The 27,297-nt window shown below is 38.1% G+C and overlaps 2 protein-coding genes across 5 annotated transcripts; one reads left to right on the top strand and one right to left on the bottom strand.

Moving 5' to 3' along the window:
* The first annotated feature begins 2,705 nt into the window (after positions 1–2,705).
* On the top strand, positions 2,706–5,515 carry LOC134211223 (para-nitrobenzyl esterase-like). The gene is made up of 3 exons (XM_062687919.1): positions 2,706–3,594; positions 4,296–4,758; positions 4,822–5,515. Exons 1-3 carry the CDS (start codon positions 2,826–2,828, stop codon positions 5,252–5,254), a joined length of 1,665 nt encoding a protein of 554 aa, XP_062543903.1. The 5' UTR covers positions 2,706–2,825; the 3' UTR covers positions 5,255–5,515.
* A 5,766-nt stretch (positions 5,516–11,281) lies between these two features.
* LOC134211222 (esterase B1-like) lies at positions 11,282–26,661 on the bottom strand. Of its 4 annotated transcripts, none has more exons than XM_062687918.1 (4): positions 26,473–26,661; positions 12,554–13,525; positions 11,890–12,358; positions 11,282–11,828 (listed from the first exon to the last, which is right to left on the bottom strand). In XM_062687918.1, exons 2-4 carry the CDS (start codon positions 13,311–13,313, stop codon positions 11,405–11,407), a joined length of 1,653 nt encoding a protein of 550 aa, XP_062543902.1. In that variant the 5' UTR covers positions 13,314–13,525; positions 26,473–26,661; the 3' UTR covers positions 11,282–11,404. The 4 variants fall into 4 exon arrangements, with proteins under 4 accessions (XP_062543902.1, XP_062543899.1, XP_062543901.1 ...); XM_062687915.1 differs by lacking the exons at positions 11,282–11,828; positions 11,890–12,358; positions 12,554–13,525 and adding exons at positions 22,673–23,057; positions 24,453–25,439; positions 25,498–25,865 and having other exon boundaries at positions 26,324–26,646; XM_062687917.1 differs by lacking the exons at positions 11,282–11,828; positions 11,890–12,358; positions 12,554–13,525 and adding exons at positions 22,673–23,057; positions 24,453–25,439; positions 25,498–25,865 and having other exon boundaries at positions 26,473–26,645.
* Positions 26,662–27,297: the final 636 nt, after the last annotated feature.

The raw sequence follows: 27,297 nt of genomic DNA, 5'->3' as shown, positions 1-27,297 counted from the left end.
TTGATCCCCTGAAGGTTACTCAAAATCTCATTACTAAAGCCAGAAAACTAGGCAACAGATAAGGGAAAAGACGGCTTTGGCAGGTTTTGTTCTATTATTGTCAGGGGGGTTTTTTGTCGACCAAATTTTATGAAATTTGGCCACAATATTCTTTGATATGCTAAGAATGTTTATGCTAAATTTGAGCATAATCAGTCATAAAAAAAACCCTGACAATAATAGAACAAAACCTGCTAAAGCCGTCATTCCCCCTACCATAATTGGTGGAATCCTTTGCTTCTTCGCCTGAATCAAATCACCCGGGCTAGAGGTTGATTCGATTTGCTCAATTTCGTCATGAATCAATTCGAACTGATTGCTCAGTTCGATAGGATAGGAATTATTTCTAATGTTAAAAGGAACATCTAAAGTCTCCACTCTCCTGCTTCCTTCTATTTTTCCGGTCTTGGACGGTCTTGAAACTTTGTTTCTTAGAACGAAGTGGAGAATTCAGAGACTCCCGCTTCTTCTTGTTTTTATTAATGCTCATTGCTGAGCGTGGAGACGTGACCTTCTAAGAGGTTTTTTTTTGTTAAAAAAAATATTTTGAGCTTTTCAGTGGAATGTCTTCACTTGTCATAAGACGAGTTTGTACAATCCCATTAAATTCCACCACTTAATTGTACCTTGACAGATACGTATTTCGACCTCAACAGTACGGCCGTCTTCAGTGTCTCGTACTTGACTCGACTTAAGTCGAGGACTTAAGGACTTAAGGATTTAAGTCGAGTCAAGTACGAGACACTGAAGACGACCTTATGTCGGCTTTTACACACTTTCCGTTCTGCCCAGCAAATTCCCTGCAGCGCCATGATGTCGGGCCCTCCTTAGCCGTGCGGTAAGACGCGCGGCTACAAAGCAAGACCATGCTGAGGGTGGCTGGGTTCGATTCCCGGTGCCGGTCTAGACAATTTTCGGATTGGAAATTGTCTCGACTTCCTTGGGCATAAAAGTATCATCGTGCTAGCCTCATGATATACGAATGCAAAAATGGTAACCTGGCTTAGAAACCTCGCAGTTAATAACTGTGGAAGTGCTTAATGAACACTAAGCTGCGAGGCGGCTCTGTCCCAGTGTGGGGGTGTAATGCCAATAAGAAGAAGAAGAAGCCATGATGTCGAAGTTGCGGGAATGTAATTCATTGTGGATTATCCTGTCGCAACCTACGAAACCTTCCAAAGCTTCCAATCTTCGTTTTCTACTATGACTCTACATTCCAACGGGAACTTAACCTGCTTTTCAATTTAGTATTCTACAAGCACCTCTTCAGTTATTAATTGAGAGCATTTCTATGCCCGCCATTGAATGTGTATGTATCTTGTGTGGCAAAAGTACAATATCAAAAATGTGCACCAAAATATCATTTAAATACCAAGATATGCTATGGATAAGAACAAACTAATGGCAAATGATATTGATCACTTCTTACAAATAGCATAACTTGATCTCCTCATGATATTGGATGGGAGGGGCCGTCAAGCCCTTGGCCATAGTCTCTGCTGCCCCAGATACAGATGAAGAATTAAAGTAATACAGAATCGAAAGATTTCAATACAACGATTGTGTTAGAATCATTTGAATTTGTACACCCAAAAAACAAATCTGACAATTATTTTATAAAATCTGGGCATATACAATTCTGTAAGCTTTTTATACAAATATTGTATTAAAATAACACAAATCTGTATTATTTCAATACAATAATTGTATTGAAATAATACAGATTTTGTATATGCCCAATTATTATACAGTTTCTGCAAGGTTCTTATGCAGAACTGTATTAAAATCTGCCATCCGCTGGTTGGGTGATATGCCAAAGTTTTAAACAGATTTTGCATGGATTTTAAGTAGAACTGTTTTAAAATCTGCCATCCGCTGGTTAGGTGTAGGAAACTGGAGGTGAATGTATACCGGTTTAAAATTTACTAATGTTTAAAGTGTATCAGTTTAGTGTTTAATGTGTAATATAATAGATGTGTAATTTAAGTCAGATTTTTCTCTTAATGCCTAGGAGTTTATTTTTAAAAGCAATGTTTGGAAAAAAAATTATAGGGCAATTCAGTCGCTGTCGGTTCATCGAAAATAATGAAGTAAATTTGGCTTGTAAAAAACTGGACAAGTCAGTCAAATAACATGTAGATGACGCTTTACAACACTGGTTGCATAAGATTTCTCCATGTTTCAGAATTAGTGGAATGAAATATGACACTACACATCACGCAAACGATTTTTGAATAACTGTTTTTAGGCTGATTATAAAGCTTTTAACTAAACCTAAACAAAAGATTCAATCGCAATGGCACACCCAAAAAGGAATGAATAAAAACCTTGAAAACATGAGATAGATAAAAACTCGAAAAGTTACGTAACATGACTACACCATACCCATTATATCTGAAAGAATATGAACTCGACGCTGCTTTCAAAAGCAGCGTGACTAGTTAATTAATGTGCATCCGCTGTATCACTTACTCAGCAATAACTCAAGCCAGATAACACGCTGGCGAGACAATTGTGCTTATTCTACGTCTCGCATGAGGTGAGATGATTCTTATTCAGTAAGAATGGTCACTATCTCCCATTTAAATTACATAGTCGTCTCCCGCAAAAATCATCTGACTCGACAATTCTCGAGTCAATCGAGATGGAGAATCAGCAAAAATCATCAGTACAGGTTTCAATCTTTAGTCGAACTCGCAACAGCGCAGAATCAACAACGTTGTCGCGGATAGTGCGCTGTTAGAATAACTCTATCGGATTATTGTGATTGAAGTAATCGTAAAAAAATGTCCGCGATGGAACGCGTTATTACCCAACTTGATGCTGGGAAAGTACAAGGTTGCAAGTCTATCTTACCTAATGGTGGTAGCTACTACTTCTACAAAGGTATTCCGTATGCTAAACCTCCGGTAGGAGAACTGCGTTTTCGACCACCAGTGGCCTTGGAAAAGTTCGAAACGGATGTCTTAGATTGCAGCTATGAGAGAAGTACTTGCTATACCTATCTGCACTTCCCCCCCATGGTGGCCGTTAGTGAAGATTGCTTGTTCGCTAATGTCTATACGCCGATTGATCCAACAACAGTGAAACAGAAGAAGCCGTTACCGGTAATGGTTTGGATACATGGTGGAGGTTTCATCGCTGGTAGCGGAGATGCAGCGATGTATGGCCCTCGGTTCTTAGTGCAAGAGGAAGTAATTGTGGTGACCTTCAATTATCGTCTGGGACCTCTTGGATTTCTATACCTCCCTGACAAAGGAATCTACGGAAATATGGGATTGAAGGATCAACGTTTGCTGTTGAAATGGGTGCACGAAAATATTTCCCAGTTTGGAGGCGATCCGAATAATGTGACAATTTTTGGTGAAAGTGCAGGAGGATCATCATGTCATTTGCAATATCTATGCGGATCTTCCCGAAAGTATTTTCATAAGGCTATTTGTCAATCGGGAACAGCTTTAACAGTGTGGACCGAGCAGGTGGATGCCTTATCTAAAACACGAAATCTGGCCAAATATTTGGGTTGCATTAGTGAAAACATTGATCACATTTATGGTAAATACACAATTAAAATAGCCTTCCGTAACATATCTTAAGTTACCGGTAGATATATCCAGGGAAAAATCGTTCTCGGTATAATATGAAAAGCAATGATCATTTATTACGTGACGAAGAGAATGCACTATTTGAACACTCACCTAAGCTAATTCAATAAAATGGAGTCATGTAACTACTGTTCTGATGTTGGTTCTTCATTATAGCACTCAAATGGGTGTTATAATGGACTTCATTTTTATGGAAAAGTGGGCCGAATTATCATTCAAACATAAACTGTAAAAACTGTAAACTGTATGATCAGGAATTGCACAAATATTATTTTACCAACTCTCAATCGTAATCTCTTATGCTAGTTTCAGCTACAATCAATATACCAGTTTTATCATATTTCTTCAGCACGATATTGTCACCAAATTCAGTAGTCAATTAAACTCTTTGTTAGTTAAAGCTTTATGGAATTTATATTCTGCCCGATAAATGCAATTTGGTCTGTTCTGTTCATAACAAATCAAATACAACTTAATTTGGTTATACATAATCACACATGGCAGGTTATACTGACTCGGTGAATATAACTCTCAATAATTGCTTAATCAATTAAAAATATTCTGGAAGTGTTTTGATCAGAAATCAAGAACCCCAAAAGTGTATTCATTTATCTTAGAATACAATTACAATTTCATCTTTTTTGTTTTCAGAAACCTTAATGAAGGCATCGGCTGACGATCTCATAGCTGGCAGTGAACAATGTGTAACAGCACAAGATTATGCTATATTTCGATTATTCGCGTTTACACCAGTTGTTGAACCAATGGATGCCGATGAACCGTTTATAACAGAGAACTACACCGACATTATCAGCAAACCAAACATCACAAACATTCCACTTATGATGGGATTAACCAGTAATGAAGCCATTTGCTTTAACGAGTACCTCTCAATTGATCAATTTGCCAACGATGCAAAAATGTTCGTACCGCCTCAATTGGCAGTATCAGAGGATCAACTGTCGAAAATTGGAGAGGAAGTGAAAAGATTTTACTTCGAGGACCGTACTGTATCAGCAGGAAATTTACAATCTCTTCTGAACTTTGTTTCCGATTGCATGTTCGTAATTCCTGTTTGTTTAGCAAGTGAATTACATTCTCGATATAATCATAGGTAAATAACATGCCGTTCAATAATTATTTCAACACAATCAGCCTATGTTTCATGTATTTGTAGTGCCCCTCATTACTTCTATCACTTTTCATTTGATGGCGAATTGAACAACATGAAGAAAACCAGTAAGGAAAAGATGCAACTGGATGGTGCGTCTCATGCGGATGATATGATGTACATGTTTGAAACTAGCTTTTACCCCACCGAGGAAGTGGCTATCAGTAGCCAAGAATACAAGGTCCGCAGTGCCATGTGTGGGCTGTGGACTAATTTTGCCAAATGGGGTAATCCCACCCCGGGAGAAGACCAATTCGGAATACTATGGACAGAAGTTGGGCGGACTACTTCCGATCAAGCAGAACGTGATTTTAAAGTGTTGGACATAAATCATCGCTTGGAAATGATTAAATCACCATTCAGTCATCGAGTGAATTTCTGGAAGCAGCTTTTCAAAAAATATAATGGAAACTATTTGAAATATCGCGCCTCAAAATAAAGAAACTTCTTCTCAAGACTTTTTTTTTTATTTCTTTATTAAAGAGGCTTGCACCATTAAGACTTATTTAGTTAGTGATTGTTCTAGATTTGAAAATTCTTCAAGCGTTTCCATTTGATTTTGGTTATCATCACCTACAATATTATTGTATATGTTGATAAACATAATAATAATGTACCAATACAAATAATTAAATTGCTCTTTTCATTCCAGATAGTCTGACATTTTTTGTAGATACATAATCGAGTGTAGAAATGACAAATAAAGTATACATATTTAAGCAGTATTTTGGACTAAAATAAAATATAAACTTAGATTATTACATTTTTGCACGGAACTGATGAATGTACAGCAATGATGGTTACTTACCACGTACATTGTTAGTATTTACGCAATTCTAAGTACTAAGCAGCATGGTGATATGACCAACAAAATTGTGTATGTGATGGTTCAGCAAATGACAAACCTGTTCAGAGCGCTGTTTGGTAAGAATACGACCAACCAACCGAAATTTATCCGATAGCCCTGAGTGAATGCTCCTAACCAGAGGACGCCAGGTTGTCTTACAAGTCTCTACCTACATTTTTGAAAAAAAAATGAAAACCTTTGAAATTAAATGAAAAACTGATTCAATTTCCATCTCACTGTACATATATTCATCTCAACGCGAAAGAAAAAAATACAAGGGAAATCGCGAAATGTTGAATGACTAACATTCTTCCTATTGTTGGGTATTCAACACCCAATTGCATTTTTTAGGCGGCCCTTTCCTGCAAGTACATCCTTGCAAGTGCAAGTCAGGCTCGCTGCGTTGATCACATTTTCGATTTCGATCTCCCGTGAGAGGACATTGACCAAATATTCTACATTTTACGCCATCTGTCTTTGGCATTTCCGTTCGCCTCCTGATAAGTAGGTGCGCGTCAAACCACGCTTAATTCCCAGAAAATCGAGGCTCTTTACTTTCTGCAAAAAGTAATCAACCCAAGGCCCAGGAGACGATACCTGGAGGCCCAATGTCGTCTGAGTTCTCCACTTCCAGTTCCACCTCACACGGTGGTAAACTTATTGCTAACTAATAACTAATAACTATTAACAAACTAGCTTGATGTACCCGTCTTAGCTCGGGATTTAAAAGTAAATTATGCAATTCAAATGTCTTATTGCGGCACCAAGTTTCACATAAAGATAGATCGAAACAGATGCGAATCAGTGTGTACTCTTTGATTGGTTTTTCAAAAGATTGAATGTACCGGTTTGTCCTTGTGCCCTACTTGGTGTTAGGCCATTTGCCCGAATGCCGTTTGGTCTAATACAATAGGCTAAAAATGGCAGTTCTTGGGGTGAATATTAAATAGGCTCCTTCTTCATTCCTCTTTCCTCTCTTCTTCATTGTTACCTTCTACATATCTTTTAACTTCTTCATTTTTCCTGTGTAAATCTTATGGAAGGGGGTCGCGACCGCCAACTTTGGGAAGCTATGGGCAAGATCATTTAGAAATGGGGCTCTTCATTTTAGAGATAGTGGCATTCCAATTGGTCGAATATGCAAGCTTTTCACAGCGTTTTATAACTAGTAAACCGTTTTTTTCGATCTATTTTTTCACAGTTTTAAACCAACGTTGTTCCAAAATATTCACCGTGCAGGAAAAGAAATAGAAAATAATTATGCACAGTCCTGCAAAATCTTTCTGCGTAAAAATAAGATTTTACCCTTCATTCAGTCCCATGATGGCCAATTTACGTTTTGGCTAGATTTAGCATCTCAGGATTTAGCCAGCTTCCATTGTATCAAGGAAGTGCTACAATGGTACTACATACAATAGCGGAGTCCAGTTCATTGAAAAAAAAAACCTTGATCCCTCATATTGTCCTCAGTTCCATCCAATAGAGAAATTTTGGGCGATAATCACCCAGACACTGATAGCAAAATGAGCATATCAGTGACATTCATTGGCGTAACTACAGGGGGCTAGGGGGGCTATAGCCCCACCTAGAATCAAGTTAGCCCCCCCCCCCCCAGAAATTCCTACAACTTTGCATGAGTATGGCACATATCTAGCGCTCTGATCTTATCTAGGCGAATCTGCAAATAATGAATTCTTATCATCTCTCTACAGTGAGTTGAATATATTTTATCATGTTTTCTAACTTTGATATATCTTGGGTTAGGAATGCTAAACACGAAGGATATTACGCTCCCTTTATTCTCAGCCACACATATAATTGCTAAAGGAGGCATTCGGAGGCACATAACGCCAAAACACAACTCGTTTTCAGTACGCACAAAAATGTTTTTTAGATGTGCTTATCACCTATGAATTGACATTTGTGCTGCCAAAATGAGAAATGGTTACAGTCATTTTGGGACTCTGTCGAGATAAGTGTTGGAGTTTGGAACAGTATTTTCATGCTGATTCAATGCTGATTGAATAAATAATAGAAGTAACAGACTAACAGAACAAATACAATAGCTGAGATTTTGATTTAATAAAGAAAATTCAAGTAAAATAATAAACTGCCTGTAATATTTAGACAACATGAAAAAAACAATTGTTTAACTTGAACAGGAGACACCGGATGCTTAGGTTACTGAAGGATTTCTAACAAATCTTGACTTTTATTCATCCGCAAATCATCAACTCTTTAAGTTGTTTATGGTTACATTGCGTTGCATTGCATTGCGAGTATTGTTTTTAAAGTGTGCCTCTATGATCTCTAGCTTTCCAACATAACCCTTAAATTTCTGAAAGGATTGTCAAGAGAAACCTTTCGATATTGTGATAGCTGAGAACAACACATCGTATGCCTGTAATAGCAGACATTTTGAAGGTATTTTTTTCTGTAGATTTCTCTGGTAAAGTATTCAAGCGATGTTGCTGCTATTTCCCCAACAACTTTGAATTTTCAATTATCTTGATAATCCAAAAAATGCATAATCCTTGAAATCCGAAAAAAGCTCATAAACCCTGAAATTTCAAGGAGAGGTTTACAGGAAAAATATCGTAGATCAAGTGTGACTATACTCTGAAGACCAATATATCCGAAACCTTGGGAAGATTTCGCTTCTTAAGAGCATGCAAATGAATCTGAAAAATTTGAGTACTGTACCGCATTGTTTGATAATTTTGAACACTCTATGAAGTCATGTTGAACGTCAAGCTAGTGATCAATTTCCAGGAATACAAGACGAACAAGGTGCTTCAAAATCCCACGGTATCTACCATATCAATCAAGTGTCTTGCAATGTCCTCCTCATTGGCTTATACCCAATCCGATTCAAAAAGCATCTGCACACTATGTAAACTGATACTCTGTTCAATGTACTCCAAAACGTTTTCGAACTCAGCAGACGGTATCTACCAGATCAACCAAGTCTTTGGCAATATGAGGATCTGTATATACCCAATTCGATTCATAAAGCATATGCACATTATGAAAACTGAATTTTCTTGAATACGAGATGTTTAGCCCATTCAGCCCACCGTATCCACCAGGTCAACCAAGGATTTTTATAATGAACTCATCGTCGGTTTATACCCAATCCGGATCAATAAGCATATGCGCGTTATGTAAACTAAATTTTCTTGAGTACAAGATGTTCAAGGTAGTCCAAAACATCCTCGAGCTCATTCCACGGTATCTACCAGATCAACCAAGGTTTTAGCAAAGTACTCATTATCATTATATACTCAATCCGATTCAAAAAGCATATACGTACCATGTAAACTGAATTTTCTTGAATGTGAGATGATCAAAATACTCCAAAACGTTCTACGGTTCAGCTAACGGTATCTTCCAGATCAACCAAGTCTTTGGCAATATCCTCACAATCTGTATATTCCCAATCCGATTCGAAAGGCATATGCGCACTATGTAAATTGAATTACCTTGAAAACGAGATGTTCAAGGTTCAGCCCACGATATCTACCAGATCAACCATGTCTTTTGCAATATACTCATAATCGGAATATACCCAATCCGGTATATATAAGTTCATACAAAATTGTCGAAAGGACCATCAGAGTAACTTCTTTTTCTCCTTCTTATTGGCATTACATCCCCATTGAGACATTGCCGTATCGCAGCTTAGTGTTCATTTAGCACTTGCACAGTTATCATCTTCGAGGTTTCTAAGCCAAGATACCGTTTTTGTATTCGTGTATAATAAGCCTCGCACGATGGTACGAGAAAATTTCCAACCCGAAAATTTCCTAGACTGCGACCGGAATAAGAACTCAGCCACCTTACTATAGCATGGTTTTGTATTGCAGACGCGCATCTTACCGCACATTTAAGGAAGGCAGAGTAACCGAGAAAATATTTTTAGTATAGAACCATATGCTTCCACGAGTTGACATTGAGTCTTAGAACATCGATTCAAGGAGGACCGCTGAAGCTTGTGAAATAAATGATTGAAATCCTATTGGCTCAATGGTCCTGCTGGGATGTTCAACACGATTCTGGGATGTTCGACGGTGGTTCTCCTGAACTTCTGGGTGTTTTGGAGAATCTAAAATAGTTTTCGTTTATTCAAAACTCGAATAATTTATGTATTACAATCACATAGATATTTTTGCACATACATCCTAAAATCCTAAAACATCCGAAAAAAATGTTTCAATGCATTTTCAGTTCTTTCTATACTAGTTTTGGTAGCAGGCCTGTGGTTGCTTGTAAAAGTAATAAATGCAATCCTATCGGCATAATGAACCTGCTGGGATGATCAGCGATGCACGGATACATTGTTCAGGACTTGGTTGATCGAATGAATGATATGTTCTAAACTCCAAGACGATATGGAGAACCAAAAAGGGCTGTCTGTAAATGAAATAAATGCAATTCTTTTGGTTCAATAGATCTTCTGAGATGTTTAACGATGCACGGATACATTGTTCATGATTTGGTTAATCGAGTAGATCACATGTTCTGAGCTCCAGTTTTGGAGAATCATAAACGACCTGTAGTTGCTTGTGAAAATAATGAGCGTAATCCTATCGGCCCAACGGACCTGCTGAGATGTTCAGCGATGCAAAAATACATTGTTGTTGACTTGGTTGATAGGAAAAATCACGTGTTTTGAACTCCAGGACGTGTTGGAGAACCATAAAGAGCCTGTAGTTGATTGAAAAAGTAAGGGTTAAAGCAGGTTGCATTTACAAGGGTTCGTTCACAAATTATGTAACGCTGTATTTGGCAATTTTGGATCCCCGCCTTCCCTTTCGTAACACATTTTGTACGGAAGATTTGTTTTTTTCTGTATGAACCGTGACACATGGCCTGACATTTTTTGTTTGAGACTTTTTTCGTGAATTTTTAATAGTAACATTAAGTTCATCACGAACGCACAACCTGATTCTCTTCATTCCCCACCAGCGTTACGTAATTTGTGAACAACCCCAAGGCATTGAACAACTTATTTCTACCTTGAAAATATCCGGTGAAAATAAAATTTTTATTTCTGAAATTGATCTTGAATGTAGAACATTAACTATGCGTTCCTCTTTTAATACAAGCACACAAAGCATTTATAAATTGTATTAATACGGTTGTAAAAACAAAAACAGAGTCACTACTAGAAATACTTTTATAATAGATAGGCGGAGCCGCCATCTTGTTCCCAATCGAACCGTCAAAAACGGTTCCAATTCGACATGTTTACATTTTTCACCCATAAGAGACAAGCTAAAAGTTCAAGTGATGCCAGTATTATTTCGCGATTTCGTACCTTTTCATACGTTGCCATTTCAACAGATTTTCACTCCGCCGTTCTCTGGTTATAGGGTTGCTACTAAAGATCATTTGCATAGAGGATCTATACTAAAAATACGTTAGAACGAAACTACTTTTTCTCTCGGCAATACAGGGGTATCAAGCCTCGCAAGAGTTGAAGTCCTCCAACGTTTCTCTACCAACTAAATCTAAAAATGTTCTTGGAATTTTCGGATGGTGGTGGCTCAAACATTAAAAAAAACTTTTATATCTACGACATTTCCGTTGTATTTTTTTTGTAATTATAATGACTGTATTGTTAATAGTTATTATCTTTATATATAAAAAAAATAACAAAAGTCCTTATAAATATAACAACCCAAAATAAATAAACGCATCTACCATGATATAAATAAGTAAATACATTGAAAAACTATCTTATTCTTGCTTTGGTTTCAAAAACGATCCATTATATTTATTATAGAGATTTCTCCAGAAGTTCAACCTTTCATGGAATGGATTTTTTGCCATCTCTACTTTCTCGTCCAACAACAAACAGTTGACCGACGAATTACCATTGCAATCAGTTAATAGTTCGTAAGGTTCCCATGTAAAATCCATTCCACTCGAAGTAGGATTACCCGATTTTGCGAAGTTTGTCCACAAATTGCACATTTTTGTACGAAGCTGGTCGGCCCTGCTGCCCTTCTTCACTGCTCTAGTATAAAAATGTGAAGAACTGAACAAATAACAAAGTTCATCGCCGTGACACGCTCCCCGTATAGAATCAGGAACATTCCACAGTCGTCGATACTTGTTCAACTCGTCTTCCATAGCAAATTGGTAGAAATAAACTGGTGTGCTGGAATAGTAAAGGGCATGTATAGTGCACTATTATCAAAGTTTCCGAGACTACTGCTTACGACGGATGATAATTCAGCTGAATCTCCAATGCCATAAGAGTTGGTATAACGTAAAAATTATCTGACATCAACCGTGTCAATTGATGAACATTTTCAGCCATCGGGACTTCGTGATCTGTATAATATTTGAGAACCATCCTTGCAAGTGACTGCTGTAACTCTTCTGGTACATCTAATGAATCCGGTAGAAATCGTTGAGGTTCACTTTTGTACAGATCTATGTTTTTGAGACGGGAGGCAGCTTTGTAGGACAGCTCTTCGCTGTTGACTCCAAAAATAGTGGGAATTGATTTACGGTTCGAATTCATCATGAGATTCAATACTTTTTCGGTGAGGAATGGTTGATCAGATTCAGGTACCTCTATCACAGGCTGGAATGGATATAATCCGTCGAGAGATTGCTCGTGCTCAATCAAGGCACCCATTTGTTTGGATGAAATTACCTCCGCGGGCATATAGTGTAGAAATTCTGAAAAAAATAAAACGTAATTAGAAGTAATTCACTTAAAATATACACAGTTTAACGGTTAAATAAAAATTATTGAATAAAAAAAATATCAACATTAAATGTTAAAACGTGTTTCATTTGCTCGTAATATAACATATTACGTAATATAACATATCTAAGGGTGAACATTTCCTCTCGAACCAATTCCATACTTACCATAGATCTCCTGGTCCGTATTGCCTCGGCATCCTATGTGCTGAGCTAACCGCCGAGCTTTTACTTCTGGATCCTTCTGCAGTATTCGCCCGCTAATAGCAACACCAGATTGACAAATAGCTTTATGAAAATACCTACTGGATTCATCACTCAGACAATGAAGATGCACGGACACAGCACCAGCGCTCATGCCAAACAATGTTACGTTGTTTTTGTCACCTCCGAAGGCCGAAATATTGCCATGCACCCATTTTAGCACCAGCAGTTGATCTTTCAGGCCCATATTTCCAAAGATACCGAACGATGGAAGACTTAGAAATCCAAGGGGTCCAAGACGATAGTTAAAGGTCACCACTACAACATCGTTCTGCACTAAATACTCCGGATCGTATAAGGTCGAATCACCGCTTCCAGTGCAGAAAGCCCCTCCATGAATCCAAACCATCACAGGTAGCTTTTTAATTGTTGCGTTTGGAACAACAGGTGTATATACGTTCAAATATAAACAATCTTCCGATGCGACTGCATCATTTGGCATATAACTGTGACTTAGGCTCACGTTTCCTTCACTACTACAGTCCAAAACTTGACCTCCGAACGTTTCTAGCGGCACGGGAGGTTGAAACCGAAGACTTCCAATAGGCGGTTCTGCATAGGGTATGCCTTTGTAACGAAACCACGCTTGACCATTAGGCAACGTACTTTTCAATCCAACCACCTTTCCAGGTTTAATATGCACTAATGGTCGTTTCGAAGACATTTCTGACCGCTGTCTCCAAAATATATCAGCACAACTATGATTACAACGACCGCAAGTAAACGCCGAATGAAAAGAGTTGATTTCATTTATGCACTACACCATTATCGTCGGTTCGAGTTGTAGTATGTATTACATTATCTGGTCTCGCAATCTTCAACCACAATCATCTGCGTTAGTTTCGTCTATCCACCACGCTGCCGCATACTGCCGGTCTATTGGGGCGTAGAAATAAAGTAAAGTAAAACGGTCAGAGAAGAACAATCAACTATACTCATTTAGTTCCACTTGGAGTCTCTGCTGGGTTAGATATCGAAAACAGTAAATTAGATTGCGGTTCACCAGATGCGTCAGTCTGGAAACAAAATGCAACGAACTATGCTACCCACTACGATGAAATAATATGGTTTTATTCATGAAAGTAGTCGATTAGATTGAAGCGGGACAGTATCACAAGTGAGTGTTAGGAAAAGGGTTGTAGGGGAATTGTTGCAAAGCTAAACGCATGCAGCAAAATGGCACAGCTTATAAAATCAGTATTTCAATACAACACAATTCAATATTTCAAAATTAGATACTCATTAGGCCGATACAAATATTTTAAAACTATTTTGTCTGCCCCCTCGGATTTTTTTACCAAAAAATAATATTTTGAGGGGGCAACAAAATAAAGTTCGGATAATTTTGAGGATTTTCAAATATTATTTTTTGGCAAAAAGATCCAAGGGGAGGGAGACAAAATAGTTTTTAAATATTTGTATCGGCCTTATTGGGATTTAATGCAAAGATTGAGTAAAATCCTTCGATTTGATAAGCGGATCTTTCAAATTTTCGTTCAGTCAAATAAATTTACAAACAACCAAGCGTTGATCGTTTATTTCTCATGCAAGCGTGCCATTTTATACCATCTCTAGCGCGTTTCACCCCAGCCCAAATGCTTTAGAAAATTTAATTTTCAACTTATTAAATAAATGAAACAGAAAGAGAAACCTAGTTATTTTGAGTAGAAATGTGACTGGAATATGAAGCTAGTTTGGTAAATTCAGTAGGGGAGGAGGTTCGGTTTTGGGCACCGTTCGGTTATGGGCACCCCTATGTATCTTTTGATAGATAAGAGATGCTGTCATTCTGAAAACCGTCATTTGTTTGCTAAAGTAGCATGATGTTTTGTGATCAATATCAAACCGAATGGGCATCTCTACTTTGAACTAGAAACAAAAAATATGTTTTTTGTACAAGAAAAACAACACGGAAGTTTTTTCTTGCCTTTTTAAAGGTGTCATAAATTGAAGTGATTTGATTAAAAAAGTGATTTCTAATGCGTATTTATACAGTAAATTTATTTTTTTTTAGGGTCAACGGGATTGCCATTAAAACTTTAGCGATAATTTTTTTTTCTTCACATTCCAAAAAGGCTGCGAAATTCGGTTGTGGGCACCCTTATTGGTTCGCTTATGGGCAGTGGGCACCCTCATTTTATTGATAAATCATTCAATATCATTTTAGTAGTCCCTTAACTTATTTTTAATTACGTTTCTATGCAATTTTTGATTAAAATAATCTCGAGCTCGTTCAGTAGCCGCTAGGTTGCGAAGGCTGACGAAGGTCCTTCGTAGCTTAGTTGGTTAAAACACCAGTTTAGCGTACTGTAGGGTCATGGTTTCGAGTCCCATCGAAGGAAAAGTGATTACCTCCAATCAAGGATGTTAACGATCGTTCAGAAATTTGCGTTCGATCATTTAGTAGTTTGTCAATAACACATTCTAGAAGCCGAATTTCAAAATATGTTGAATGGTGGACTTCTAGTGCAAAGGTTTTTCTACAACTCTGCCTAATGGTTCATTGTTTGAATTCCACTAGTGACGGAGTTATAGCTATAGTTTCAGTAACTTAGACTAAATGATAACAAAATTTCAATCATTTAGTTTAAGTTACTGCAACTAGTGCTCTAACTACGTTATTATTTGAATTCTAAAAACGAACCATTAGGCAAAGTTGTAGAAAAACCTTCGCACTAGAAGTCCACCATACAACATGATTTGAAATTCAGCTTCTGGAATGTGTTATTGACAAACTACTAAATAATCGAACGCAAATTACTGAATGATTTTTTTTTTTTTTTTTTTATTAAAGAGATTTTCAGCCCTAGGCTGGCTCATCTCTATTCATCGAATTAAATCTAAATATCAATAAAATACAATTCATTTAATATTTCTCAACATTATTGATCGTTTTTTTTATCACGAACTTGTTTTTTCTGAAGCCAATCAATCCATTTTTCAGGATTCTCATCGTACTCCGGTTCTTCTTCTGACGTCTCCATTCCAGCTTCATCGGTTGAAAGGTCATTTTTCATTACTACGGGTCGTTCCATTACGGGTTGTTCGGATTTTTTATTCACTTTCTTCCTAGGCGGCGATCTCGCAGTTGTCGCTTTGCACCGCTGTTCGTTTCGTTTGCTGTTGCCGAAGCGTTGGTTGCTGCTGCAGTTGACGGTCGATTTTGTTTTTATTCCCTACGTTCTTTTGAACAATAGGGCCACTGGGGGGTGTGTTATCCAAAATAGCTGCTTGATTGGCACTAGTTTGCGCCAAGAGCTTTTTGTTCATGGCGCAAGTTTTGCCGATATGAACTAAATTCGTACAATGCCGACATGTGGCTGGCTGCGAGTTATAAGATAGGTAAGTTTGTTCACTTTTTATTGTGACATATGATTTCAGGTGTTCTTTCAATGTCATTTGAACAACCCGTACACCTGAAGGAATTCCTCTTCCAGCGAAAGTTTTACCCCATACAGCTTCCTTAACACTGAAGACTTCGCCATACTGCTGTAAGTATGATGTAATGTCGGTATTCGTCACGTTTTCAGACAGATCGTGTATTTTAATTTCCACTCTGCTGTCATCCATCGTAAGGCGCACTTTGTACCGCTTCCCATTCACCTCGAGCTCGTGACGGTCATTGTGTAGCTCAACCACCATTTGAGCTGTTTCGAGTTTGTCGCATTTTACATGCACACAGCACTGAATATGATTCATTTGTAAGCGTTGAATCTGTTTTGGCCGTAAGCCAAGAGTACGGCAGATGAAATTATGCACATCTTCATAACTCGGACGTTTCTCGAAATCTCGGAAATCCACTTTGAATGTATTTTCACGAAGTGTCACCATGTTCACGATGAAAAGAAATTGAATATCGATTGTGGTGCTCAGTATGAGCACATCCGGACGCAGCAAAGGCTTCAGCACAACTGAACCTACTGATTGATCTTAACATCCTTACCTCCAATACATTTTCCAAATCAATATCTTCCACATAACGTACATATTCACATATGAGTTTTCACAACATTGTAAATTAATGTCCAAGTCGGGTGGTTTAATCCCCGGAAATAGGCAATTAACTTTGATTGAACTAAAATAATGAGTTTATTTAATATTTTTGTTCTTTGGGCATGTCTAGTTATTATACACACACTTTTTTGGAACAAAGCATTGACCGATCTGCTTGCAACAAGTTGCATTCGACGGGGAATCCTTTCCCATTGTTTCCTATTGAAAATTGGTCAGATCGGACTATGGGATCAAAATATAGGGGGAATGACGGCTTTGGCAGGTTTTGTTCTATTATTGTCAGGGGTTTTTTTTATGACTGATTGTGCTCAAATTTGGCCTAAACATTCTTTGCATATCAAAGAATATTGTGGCCAAATTTCATAAAATTCGGTCGACAAAAACCCCCCTGCCAACAATAGAACAAAACCTGCCAAAGCCGTCTTTTCCCCTATTACCAAAATATTATTTTTTGTAATGAACGAGAAAGGCACTATTACCGCTAGGGTGATTAATCAGGATTTTTTGACTGTGATGCATAACAATAAAATGTGAATAAATAAAAAATTTAAACCCATTTACCTAAAGTGCTATTTTTGACCTTTCTTATGTGTTTTTTTTCAACATCCTCCTTAATGCACCGAAGGAGGCATCATCACTGCTAGGTGGATTCATTTGAGTTTTTTAGTGTCTCCTGGCTATTAGAATGTATTAGAATTCCTTGTCTTTAAATCTGGGTGGTATTTATTCATGCTTCTTTATTTTGAGCTAAGTTTTCAAGGGTGCCCACAACTGAACCACAAAATGGAAATGTCCAAAAATGTCAATTTTTCTAAATTGTCAATATTTTTTTTTTTTTTCAAATCTATGAAATCTTACTAATTTCTTCACTAGTAGTAAGGTTATATGGTTATACGTCTAGCTTTCCATTGATATATAAATGTCGGCATAAGATCAACCAGGGTCAAAGTTATGGACCAAACACAAAAGGGTGCCCACAACCGAACCTCCTTCCCTATCATTTCATACAGATTTTATAGATTTCTTGAGGATTTTAGTACCAAAAACCATTGTGAATTACTTTTATGCTACTCTTAAATGATCTTATTGAAAGCCATTTTGGGATTAATTAAATTCCAACTTAAAAATACAGAGCATGTGGTCTGTGGTAGGTTTTGTTCTTAATTAGCAATTTATGCAGATAAATGGTTTTTAACTTCGATCAGATTATGTTCCGGAAAATGTTTAGATTATATTTTTAAAAATGTGGTCTCAGAGAACGCTCTAAAATAATACTAAAGAATCAGGTCTTGCTATTATTGATCAATGATCATATCTGAAATGCTTTGAAACAGTTTATCAGTGTGGCTGAATATTAATCCAATAACGTTGTTGTGTATGGCAATAATGGATCATTGACATATGTTATTCGTAAATGATCAAATATTAAACCTTGGGAAAGCAAACATTGTTGCTTGTACTCCTTTATACGTAATCCTTGGAAAAAAAAATGTGCAAAACAATTGCAAAATTATGACGTGTCTGACTTGTAGCTCCACATAGTATTTCCAGACTAATAAAAGACGATTTTGATTTGGTTCAGATGGATACAGATTTGCAGTGCAGATTTTTTGACTTGAGATACAGATATGTAGGGTAAGCCGGTATAATATGCCCCCCCTAAGGCAACTCCTTGATAACTTTTTACTTTTCAACGCAATTTATGCAAATTTTGTGTTATTTGGTAGTCCAGGAAGTCGCAAATGCATTGCCCGTGAGTAGTCATATAAAAATATTACAGATAACACGTAATAAAGCTTTTTTGAAAAGTCGTGAAAAAATGAATTTTAAAAAGTGCCTGGGCAATACGCCCCACCTCAACCAAAGACGTTTCATAGCCCTTCATTAGTATTTTATCAATCCCATAATAAAAAGGCTACAAATCCTTATGCGCTTGACATTAAAAAACCAACATAGGTCCATTCAAGCAGGTGTGAATTACATTTCAATATTTTCCATACAATTTGGAAGCAACTACTGCAGGCTCGCTGCGCTTGTGTCCAGTTGGTAAGGGCATATCGTCCTGCCTACACTGGGGCGTTTTGGCCGTGAAACATGTTTTCGAAAATCGTCACATTTTTGAAGATGGAAGCAATTTTATATCTTATTAACCACTGAGAAAAGTTATTTTGTTGCCCAACTGAGTGTTCCAGTGCAAGTTTTGCGGACAGTGTGGTAGAGTCGCTCCAGAATGTTGAGCAAACAAACATGAAAAGTTACATCAAAACTGTAACTTTTTGTATTTTGCTATTATTTTCATTGTGTAATACAAAAATACTTCCACATTCACATAGTATGGTGGGTTTACAAATACTTATAGGTACCAACTGATTTTGACCCTTAATTAGTTATAGTTTTCTAGAAATCAAAGGGGGGCGTTTTGGCCAGGTGGGGCGCATTATATCGTCTTACCCTATAAAGATTTTCTGAGGCAAAAATACAGATTTAAATGTGGCAACCCTGTAGGGGGGTCATTCTGCAGAATGAAATTGAAGACCGTCACGAAAAGTGGTCAGGAAGTATGGGCTATGGGATCCATATCATATCATTCATATCATATCAATTCATATCAATCGAAAGACAAATATTTTAAGATTTTGCGCAACTACCACCAGGCGCTAAACTATTGAAAAATTGAATTTCGTCAGGCACTGTTGAAAACTTGTCATACACAGTTAATTGCCTACATTTCGGCTATTAGTCATCTGGCGCGTGAATTGATAAATGGTTAAAATCAATTTCGAAAAATGATTAAAGGCAAGAAACCTATAATTACTGTTCCGAGACGCTTGAGTGTAGCGACAAGTTCATCGCACTTGTATACAAAAACAGAACCGAATAGGCAGCTCCCATACCGAGAAGTTATGATAAAATATTTCGTTCTCGCTCATTTTCCGATGGGGACAGCTATATTTTTTTCACAAAGCTGCAGGGAATGTAAAATAGCAACATTGCCAATGACAACAACATTGTCCTCTCTTGTAAATTTTGGGACAAACTCAACTCGCAATAAGCGTTTGTCCCAAACTGCAACAGAATAGGACAATGATTGCCTGCCGCGTATTTTGAGAAGTAGTCGGTTTTCGATGTTTTTTTGGTTAAATAAGTATCAGTTATCATAGTTTAGACATAAACTTAACCATCTGTTGACATGATTTGTGTTTTACTTCTGAAATATACAAGATATCGCAGTTTGAAAATTTCACAACAATTACCTCTCCATATTTGTTGCAAATAAAATGGAACGCAACAATGTCTTTATCCTCTGCAGATGAGGACAAAGAGTTATCGCTATTCTCTTTTATCGCTTGTTTATTTGCATTTTTCAGCGATAATTACATTCCTTGGAAAGCTGTATTAAACAAATTCATTGGCGAAACTAAAGGGGTGCTAGGGGGACACCTAGGATTCAATCGCCCCCCCTAGAATGTTTTACTACTTTGCATAAGTGTAGTACATATAATTTAAATTAGCGTAAGGTGCTGCGGACAATACTCGGCGATAAACAGGAGAACGATATCTGGCGGCGTCGCATGAATCACGAATTGTACCAGGTGTATAAAGGGCTGGATATTATTAAGCTTATACAACACGGCAGACTACGGTAGGCTGGTCACGTTGTTCGTATGCCGGAAGAACGTCAAGCGAAGATAATATTTAGTAGAGAACCCGGAAGAGGCCGCAGGCTTCGTGGAAGGCCGCGTACACGATGGCTTTTTGCAGTTGAAGAGGACCTGAGGGCGCTCAATGTTCAGGGCTGGAAGCGATTAACCCAGGATCGAGTCCAGTGGAAAAGGATACTCCATTCGGCGTAGGTGACTGCCGCAAATGATACCAGCAGAGAAATTCGGAGACGCATAATGGCTAGAAATCGTACATACTTTGGACTCCGCAAGACTCTCCGATCGAATAGAGTTCGCCGCCGTACCAAACTGACAATCTACAAAACGCTCATTAGACCGGTAGTCCTCTACGGACACGAGACCTGGACGATGCTCGTGGAGGACCAACGCGCACTTGGAGTTTTCGAAAGGAAAGTGCTACGTACCATCTATGGTGGGGTGCAGATGGCGAACGGTACGTGGAGAAGGCGAATGAACCACGAGTTGCATCAGCTGTTGGGAGAACCATCCATCGTTCACACCGCGACTGCGGTGGGCCGGGCACGTAGCCAGAATGTCGGACAGTAACCCGGTGAAAATGGTTCTCGACAACGATCCAACGGGCACAAGAAGGCGAGGTGCGCAGCGGGCAAGGTGGATCGATCAGGTGGAAGATGACTTGCGGACCCTCCGTAGACTGCGTGGTTGGCGACGTGTAGCCATGGATCGAGCCGAATGGAGAAGACTCTTATATACCGCACAGGCCACTTCGGCCTTAGTCTGAATAAATAAAATAAATAAATCATCGAAGAGCTGTAGCCCATCAAGTATCAAGTAAGTATATAGAATTTTATATAGTTTTTTAATTTCGAACAATTGTTATATCTTGCAATAATAATGCTAAACACGTAGGATTTTACGTTCCTTTGATTCTAAACCCCAGGAAGTTGGAGTAGGAACAATGAATGCATGCTCTGGTTGAATAAATAATAGTAACAATCTATCAGAACAAACACAACTTCTGAGATTTTGAGAGGGAGAAGAAAATTTAAGTAAAATGCTTAACGGCTTATATGGTCTTAATATTGAGACAATATGAAATTTTTAAAAAACATATTTAAGATTTACAGAGACACAGAATGTTTAGGTTACTGAACAAATTCAAACAAATCCTAAGTTTTTAATGGATTTTGTCAGCAAGTGAGCAAGTAAATCCTTTAAGATTTTTAAGTTTTTCTAGGGTGTCGTTAGTAATTGAATCATTTGTTTGAGAAACTGCATAAGTCCATTTTACACTATTTCGAAAAAACAACAAAAAACTGTTTTGGAACAAATTTGCACCGAATCTTTCGATTTATTCGATACAGATCAATAGTTTTTGGCAAAACTCAACACCCTGGGGCATTTTCAGTGTAAAAAATGTGAGCAGTACTCCACAATTGCTCTTCAAAGTACGTGGATATATGTAGTTTCTCAAACAAACGAAATTTATTCATACATTCCTGAACAAAAAAATTTTTTTTTTTCGTATTTTTTGCCAGAATACGTTTTTTTTTTATAAACGGTTCAATTAGTCTATCAATGGAATACTTTCGGAAATATGATTCGAGGCATAATCTGCTCTTCCCCCGTAAGGGAAAACCCTTTGCTATCCGTCATAGTTTGAGTGAAACATGGCCGCCATCCCCTAATCTATGTTGCTCTACAGTAAGAACCAATAAAGAACTGTCATTAGATGTGTGAAGAATTTTGCTACGACTACGATGAACATCATTTGTAATATTCAAGTCGTCTATAGATGTGTTGAAAGAGCTGCTTGATAAGCCAACAAAGCTAAAATAGTAGCTTTTCTGTCCAACCGTCTAAGACGAGTTTAGTACTTTCTATTTAATTCCACTACGTTTTGTTATCTTTGCAGATAAGTATTTCGACCTCACAGTCACTAAACTAGACGGTTAAATACATTTCACTAAAAAGAGGTTAAAATATTTTTTCGGAGCTTTTCTGTGTTTTGATTGTAAAATAGAAAAATTAAAACAAAAGTTAGCCCCCCTAGAATTTTTCTTTAGTTACGCCAATGAACAAATTTTGTTTTCATTGGATTATGTCGATATAGAAGAAATTGCCCACAATTGTAGTTTTTTTAAAGGAATTTATCATGGAGTCTAGACTCCCGGATCAGAACATTGTCTGTACAACTTACGAAAAATGTCTCTCATGATATGCTGAATAACGTAAGAGCATACAGAAATGATAAGTGAGAGATTTGTTCCATTTCGCTTTGAATTTAATCCCTCCTCATACTTTAAAACCTCCGAGGAATAGTTTTTCTTTCAAACTAAATAACCATTGAAAATTAATAGGTTATACAAACACCATTTAATATCAATCTCGATGTTACGTTTTATTTCCATTACCTCATAAATATATGTCCAAAATTAAATGATCACAGCTTCACCTTCAATATTCCCTCATTGAACCGCCTGTACACCGACCTCCAGAAATCCATTCTTTGCTTATCCGGGTTGGTAACCATTTTCGGCTTGTCGCTAATGTCCAGACAATCCAGTTTAAATTCCTCCTTGGAATCTGGCGCGATCTTCTGCACTGGATCCCACCGGTAGGGGAGTGAGCTGTCCTCCGGTGGAGTCGGATTGCCATATTTGGCGAAGTTGGTCCACATCCGACACATGTAGTATCGTACGCGAGCCTCCGGCGAATCGGGTTCCACCTCAACCGGGGCCATTCGAAATCTGGAAGGTAAGGAAATTAGAGGATTTATCAATTTGAGGTGAGGAGATTTGTTGAGGAGTGGTGACATAAAAATTGGGCACTGGTGGACTTCTAGTGTGAAGGTTTTCTTCAATTCTGCCTTACAGTTTGTTAATTGAGCTCCAGTTATAAGGGAGTTAAAGCGATAGTTGCATTAAAGCAAGCGGCTGTTTGGGATGGCCGTTACCAAACTAGACCTAAAATTATGTAGATTAGGCGAAAAAAATGTCAAAATAATAGATTGGAAGGTAGGAAAAATATTTTTTTTTCACATTTTGATGAAACATTTATCATTTCGACAAACCAAATGCCCTAGTGGGACTAACCTAGAATGTACTACGCGTCTCCACGCACTGTCCATGCCAGAATGGTGATTCGCGACGCATGGTTTGCTGTTCCCTAAGAGTAAATGTTTCATCAAAATGAGGGTAATTTCGATTTTTCCTACCTTCCTATTTATTGTTTTGACACTTTTTTCACCTAACCTACATAATTTAGGTCTGTTTTAGTTACGACCACCTCAAACACGGTTGATATGAGGGAATACCCACAAGGCGTTTTGCATCGAGGGCGTTTTGGGACCTCTTCCCCTACAAAACTCATCTCATCTACCAGGTTTTTTTGACGTAAACTACGTCTAAGAGGAAGACTACCCACTACCTTTCCAGGATTTGCAGTCCAAATATCTCCTGGTTGCATAAAGCCACTATTTAGAAGTTTAGATCTACCCTTGTACAATGCATCACAACTGCAAGGCAGATGTTCCGAGGTTTCACGTTCCATGTTACAGAAACGACAGATATCATTCTGAATCTGTCCAATATTTTTCAAGTGATATCTGCTCGGGCAGTGTCCGGTTATTAGGCCAGTGAAGGTGCAAAGAGCTCTCTTGCTGGTGGAGTACACTTAGTGCACGAGAAAAGCAAAAGCTTTTCATTGTATTGACAAAAAGTCACCAATTTGCGGAAAATCTCTAGTCTGTTGGAGTCAGTGAATACTCCAAGCCTTCATAACAACTTTTAATTATTATTTGTGGGGAGATTCCAGTATGACGTCCACTACTTTTTTAAATTTGTAGACCCCACCCGAGCAGCACAAGTCAGACCAAAATGGTTGCAGCAACTTGATTGTGACTGAATCCGGTTGCATATGAGTTGCAGTTACCGATGGGGAACATGTGTGCTGCTAGGGCACTACCCCCCCCCCCCCCTCCTTTGTCATTTTTTTTGGTATTCCTTGTATATGATATGTCACAATATCTCCGATAACCTCCCCCACTAAAACATTTGACGCCATCATTGAACGACATCGGTTTTCGACAAAAATTTCCGCTAATATGTTTTTGACATTAAAATTGGTTTTACAAGAGTACTTACAGAAATTGATAAGATAATTCGTCGGCATGACACGCTCCAGGCACGCTTAGGTTCAGCAGTATTTTATACATGTTCAACATTCCATCGAAGCTAAAGTTATAATAATACAATGGAGATTGATGCTGATACCGGGAATGCAGCTCGCTGCAAACGTTTGCAATAATTGTAAAATGATAGTCACTCATCAAATCTGCCAGCTGTGGAAGAGTCTTTTTGTCGACCGATTGATTCCCGAAATAAAATTTCTTAATCTCCTCACCAAGCTCGTTGCTGGTTTTTGTACCAGGATTCACATTCACACTTCGTGGAATCATGCGAGCCATATCATTATCGTACAGCTCTAATTTTTTAATGGCATCAAGCAGCATGATTGTGCCCTCCTTATTGTTCAGTCCCATCATGACCGGTATGTTAGCGATACTATTTGGTGTCTTAAGTACATCAATTGGTGGTTTTGTTACAATTGCATCAATGGCAGATTCACTCTCCACTACCGGTTTGAATGGCATGGGTAGTCCACGAATCTTCTCGTCATCCGTTAAAACAGCCGTCATCCGTCCAACAACATCAACAGTTGATGACGTCATCAACGATTCATAAACGTCTTCATCAGTCTTTCCTTTGCATCCGATCAATTTGGCCAAAGTTCTCGCTTTGTACTCTGGATCCCGTTGCATAACCCATTCCATGATACTGCATCCACTCTGGCAGATGGCTTTATGGAAATATTGCCTGGAATTGGGCGACAGCAAGTGCAAATGCACTGAGGCACCTCCAGCGCTTTCTCCAAAAATTGTCACGTTGTTTGGATCGCCACCGAACTTCCCAATGTTCTGTTTAACCCATTTCAATGCCATCAGTTGGTCCTTTAATCCGGCGTTTCCTTCAATGCCCTGACTTGGTAGATATGCGAATCCCAGTGGACCAAGTCGGTAGTTCAATGTTACTGCTACAACATCTTCTTGTACGAGATATTCAGGAGAGTAACTAAAATAAAATCAGGCATATATTGAGTTTTCACTAAATCAATCCTCAAAGAACTCACCAGTCACTGTTTCCACTGCCAAACATAAATGCTCCTCCATGGATAAATACCATCACTGGAAGTGCCTTCTCCTCACTTCCTATCTTTGGTGAATACACATTCAGATAAAGACAGTCCTCTGAGCCTTCCACCTCTTGGGTGAACATATTCCTACTAAAGCACACATCGCGTTCCACGCTACAATCCAGTATTGGAGACTGAAATTTGTCTAAAGGCTGCGGAGCCTTGTAACGTAGCTCTCCGATGGGTGGCTTAGCGTACGGAATCCCCCGGAATGCGAATGATTCATTTCCGTTAGGAAGCTTTTCCCGGACACCGGATACGGTGCCTTGATGTACTTTAACATTGATGCGATTAGTCGCGCTCATCTGTGAAATATGCAGTTTTAAACAGATTCGTTTTAACTATCTATTTATCACAATCTACTAGCCTTCAAAGACTGTTCTAGAATATTCAGCATTTTAATCCCACGTAAATTCACACTCCAAACTCCAAACACATCCACCTCACTCAAAATTTCCTTAAAAACTACCGGTGAACAACAAATTCACGATAATCAGATTGCTAATCTTATCACGCAAGCTCATTCAGTTTCGTATAACTTAGGTGTACAAAATTAGGCTCAGAGCATATTTTAGCGAGATTTGCTAATGAGAAATCGATTCATCCACCACCACTTTGATGTTGGTTCAAAGTCCATTTTAAATTCGCGAAGCCACCGTCTTCTTCGTCATTAAATTGACGCGTTGATCGGCAAACATGTTTCTACTCAAATCTGTCATCCCAAATTTAAAACAAACAAACAAGAACCACATAATATACTTGCCGATCGAGTTACAGAACCACTTTCGATATGACGTAGCAATTTGCAGCCAAATGACCTTATCACATATATCATTTCAATCAACACTTACGACACCGTTTCGAGTGCTTAGCTATTATTATAATGGTTTAGAGAGCCTATATGAGCAGTACCTATTCCTCTCGTGTAGGGACCACAAAAAAAAAACAAAATCTTGTTTATATGATGCAATTTCGTAGACAAAAATGCGAATTCTAACACTGTAGTGTATCACTTCTTGGACTTTGATCTTTCAGCCTGCGTTTAAAGAAAACTTTAATTGGTCGTGGAAGACAAGTGACATCTGTAAAGCTATAGTGTGTGTTGGATGAATGATGCTAAAACGTCATAAGCATAAAGTTGAAATCGTTAGAATGAACATCGCAAAATACGATGAAGGCATTCAAGACATAAATTGTACGCAAGTTTGAGGTAGTAAGTAAAATGTGAACATCAGTGGCGCAAAATTCTCATTGATCCAAAGCCAGTAAGACTTTAGTCACGTGGACGACGCATTCTTATTGGGATGCAAGGCATCAAGTTTATAAAATTCTCGTTTGGGTTGTGTCTGTATTTGCCATATTTTATTAATCTTACTGTACATGAATGATGCTACGTAGGCACCCAGCCTGAGATGAGAGCCAAACTTTAGGAGACACAGAATGCCATCGGAACCAATTCGGCTATAATTTGGTCTGCGTATCCTACAGAGCATTCAGGAGCGCACTGAATGAGGATTCAAGCACATCCTAAATTCCACGTTGATGATAAATTCATAGAAAATATTAAATAATCCCTCTGTTTTGGCCTTTCTGGCCATAGATATAAAAAAACAGAGTGATTCTACTGCATCCGACGTTTCGAGTCTTCTTCAGGGAGAAATCACTCCGCTTTTTTTAATTCTATGAACAAAAAGCGAAGGAATTATTTGTCAACTACCCTGGTCGTTCTCTATATAA

This window comes from Armigeres subalbatus, chromosome 2 (assembly GCF_024139115.2).
Source record: "Armigeres subalbatus isolate Guangzhou_Male chromosome 2, GZ_Asu_2, whole genome shotgun sequence".
Lineage (NCBI taxonomy): Eukaryota > Metazoa > Arthropoda > Insecta > Diptera > Culicidae > Armigeres > Armigeres subalbatus.
The sequence above is the reverse complement of the archived record's forward strand: the minus strand, read 5'-3'. Positions and strand labels throughout refer to the sequence as shown.

Coding starts and splice junctions, on each gene's coding strand:
- LOC134211223 (XM_062687919.1), top strand. CDS start 2,826: ATGTCCGCGATGGAACGCGTTATTACCCAACTTGATGCTGGGAAAGTA. Junction 3,595..4,295: donor AAACATTGATCACATTTATG/GTAAATACACAA, acceptor TTTTGTTTTCAG/AAACCTTAATGAAGGCATCG. Junction 4,759..4,821: donor CATTCTCGATATAATCATAG/GTAAATAACATG, acceptor ATGTATTTGTAG/TGCCCCTCATTACTTCTATC.
- LOC134211222 (XM_062687915.1), bottom strand. CDS start 26,395: ATGATATATGTGATAAGGTCATTTGGCTGCAAATTGCTACGTCATATC. Junction 25,866..26,323: donor GTGGTTCTGTAACTCGATCG/GCAAGTATATTA, acceptor CATATTTCACAG/ATGAGCGCGACTAATCGCAT. Junction 25,440..25,497: donor GGCAGTGGAAACAGTGACTG/GTGAGTTCTTTG, acceptor ATTTTATTTTAG/TTACTCTCCTGAATATCTCG.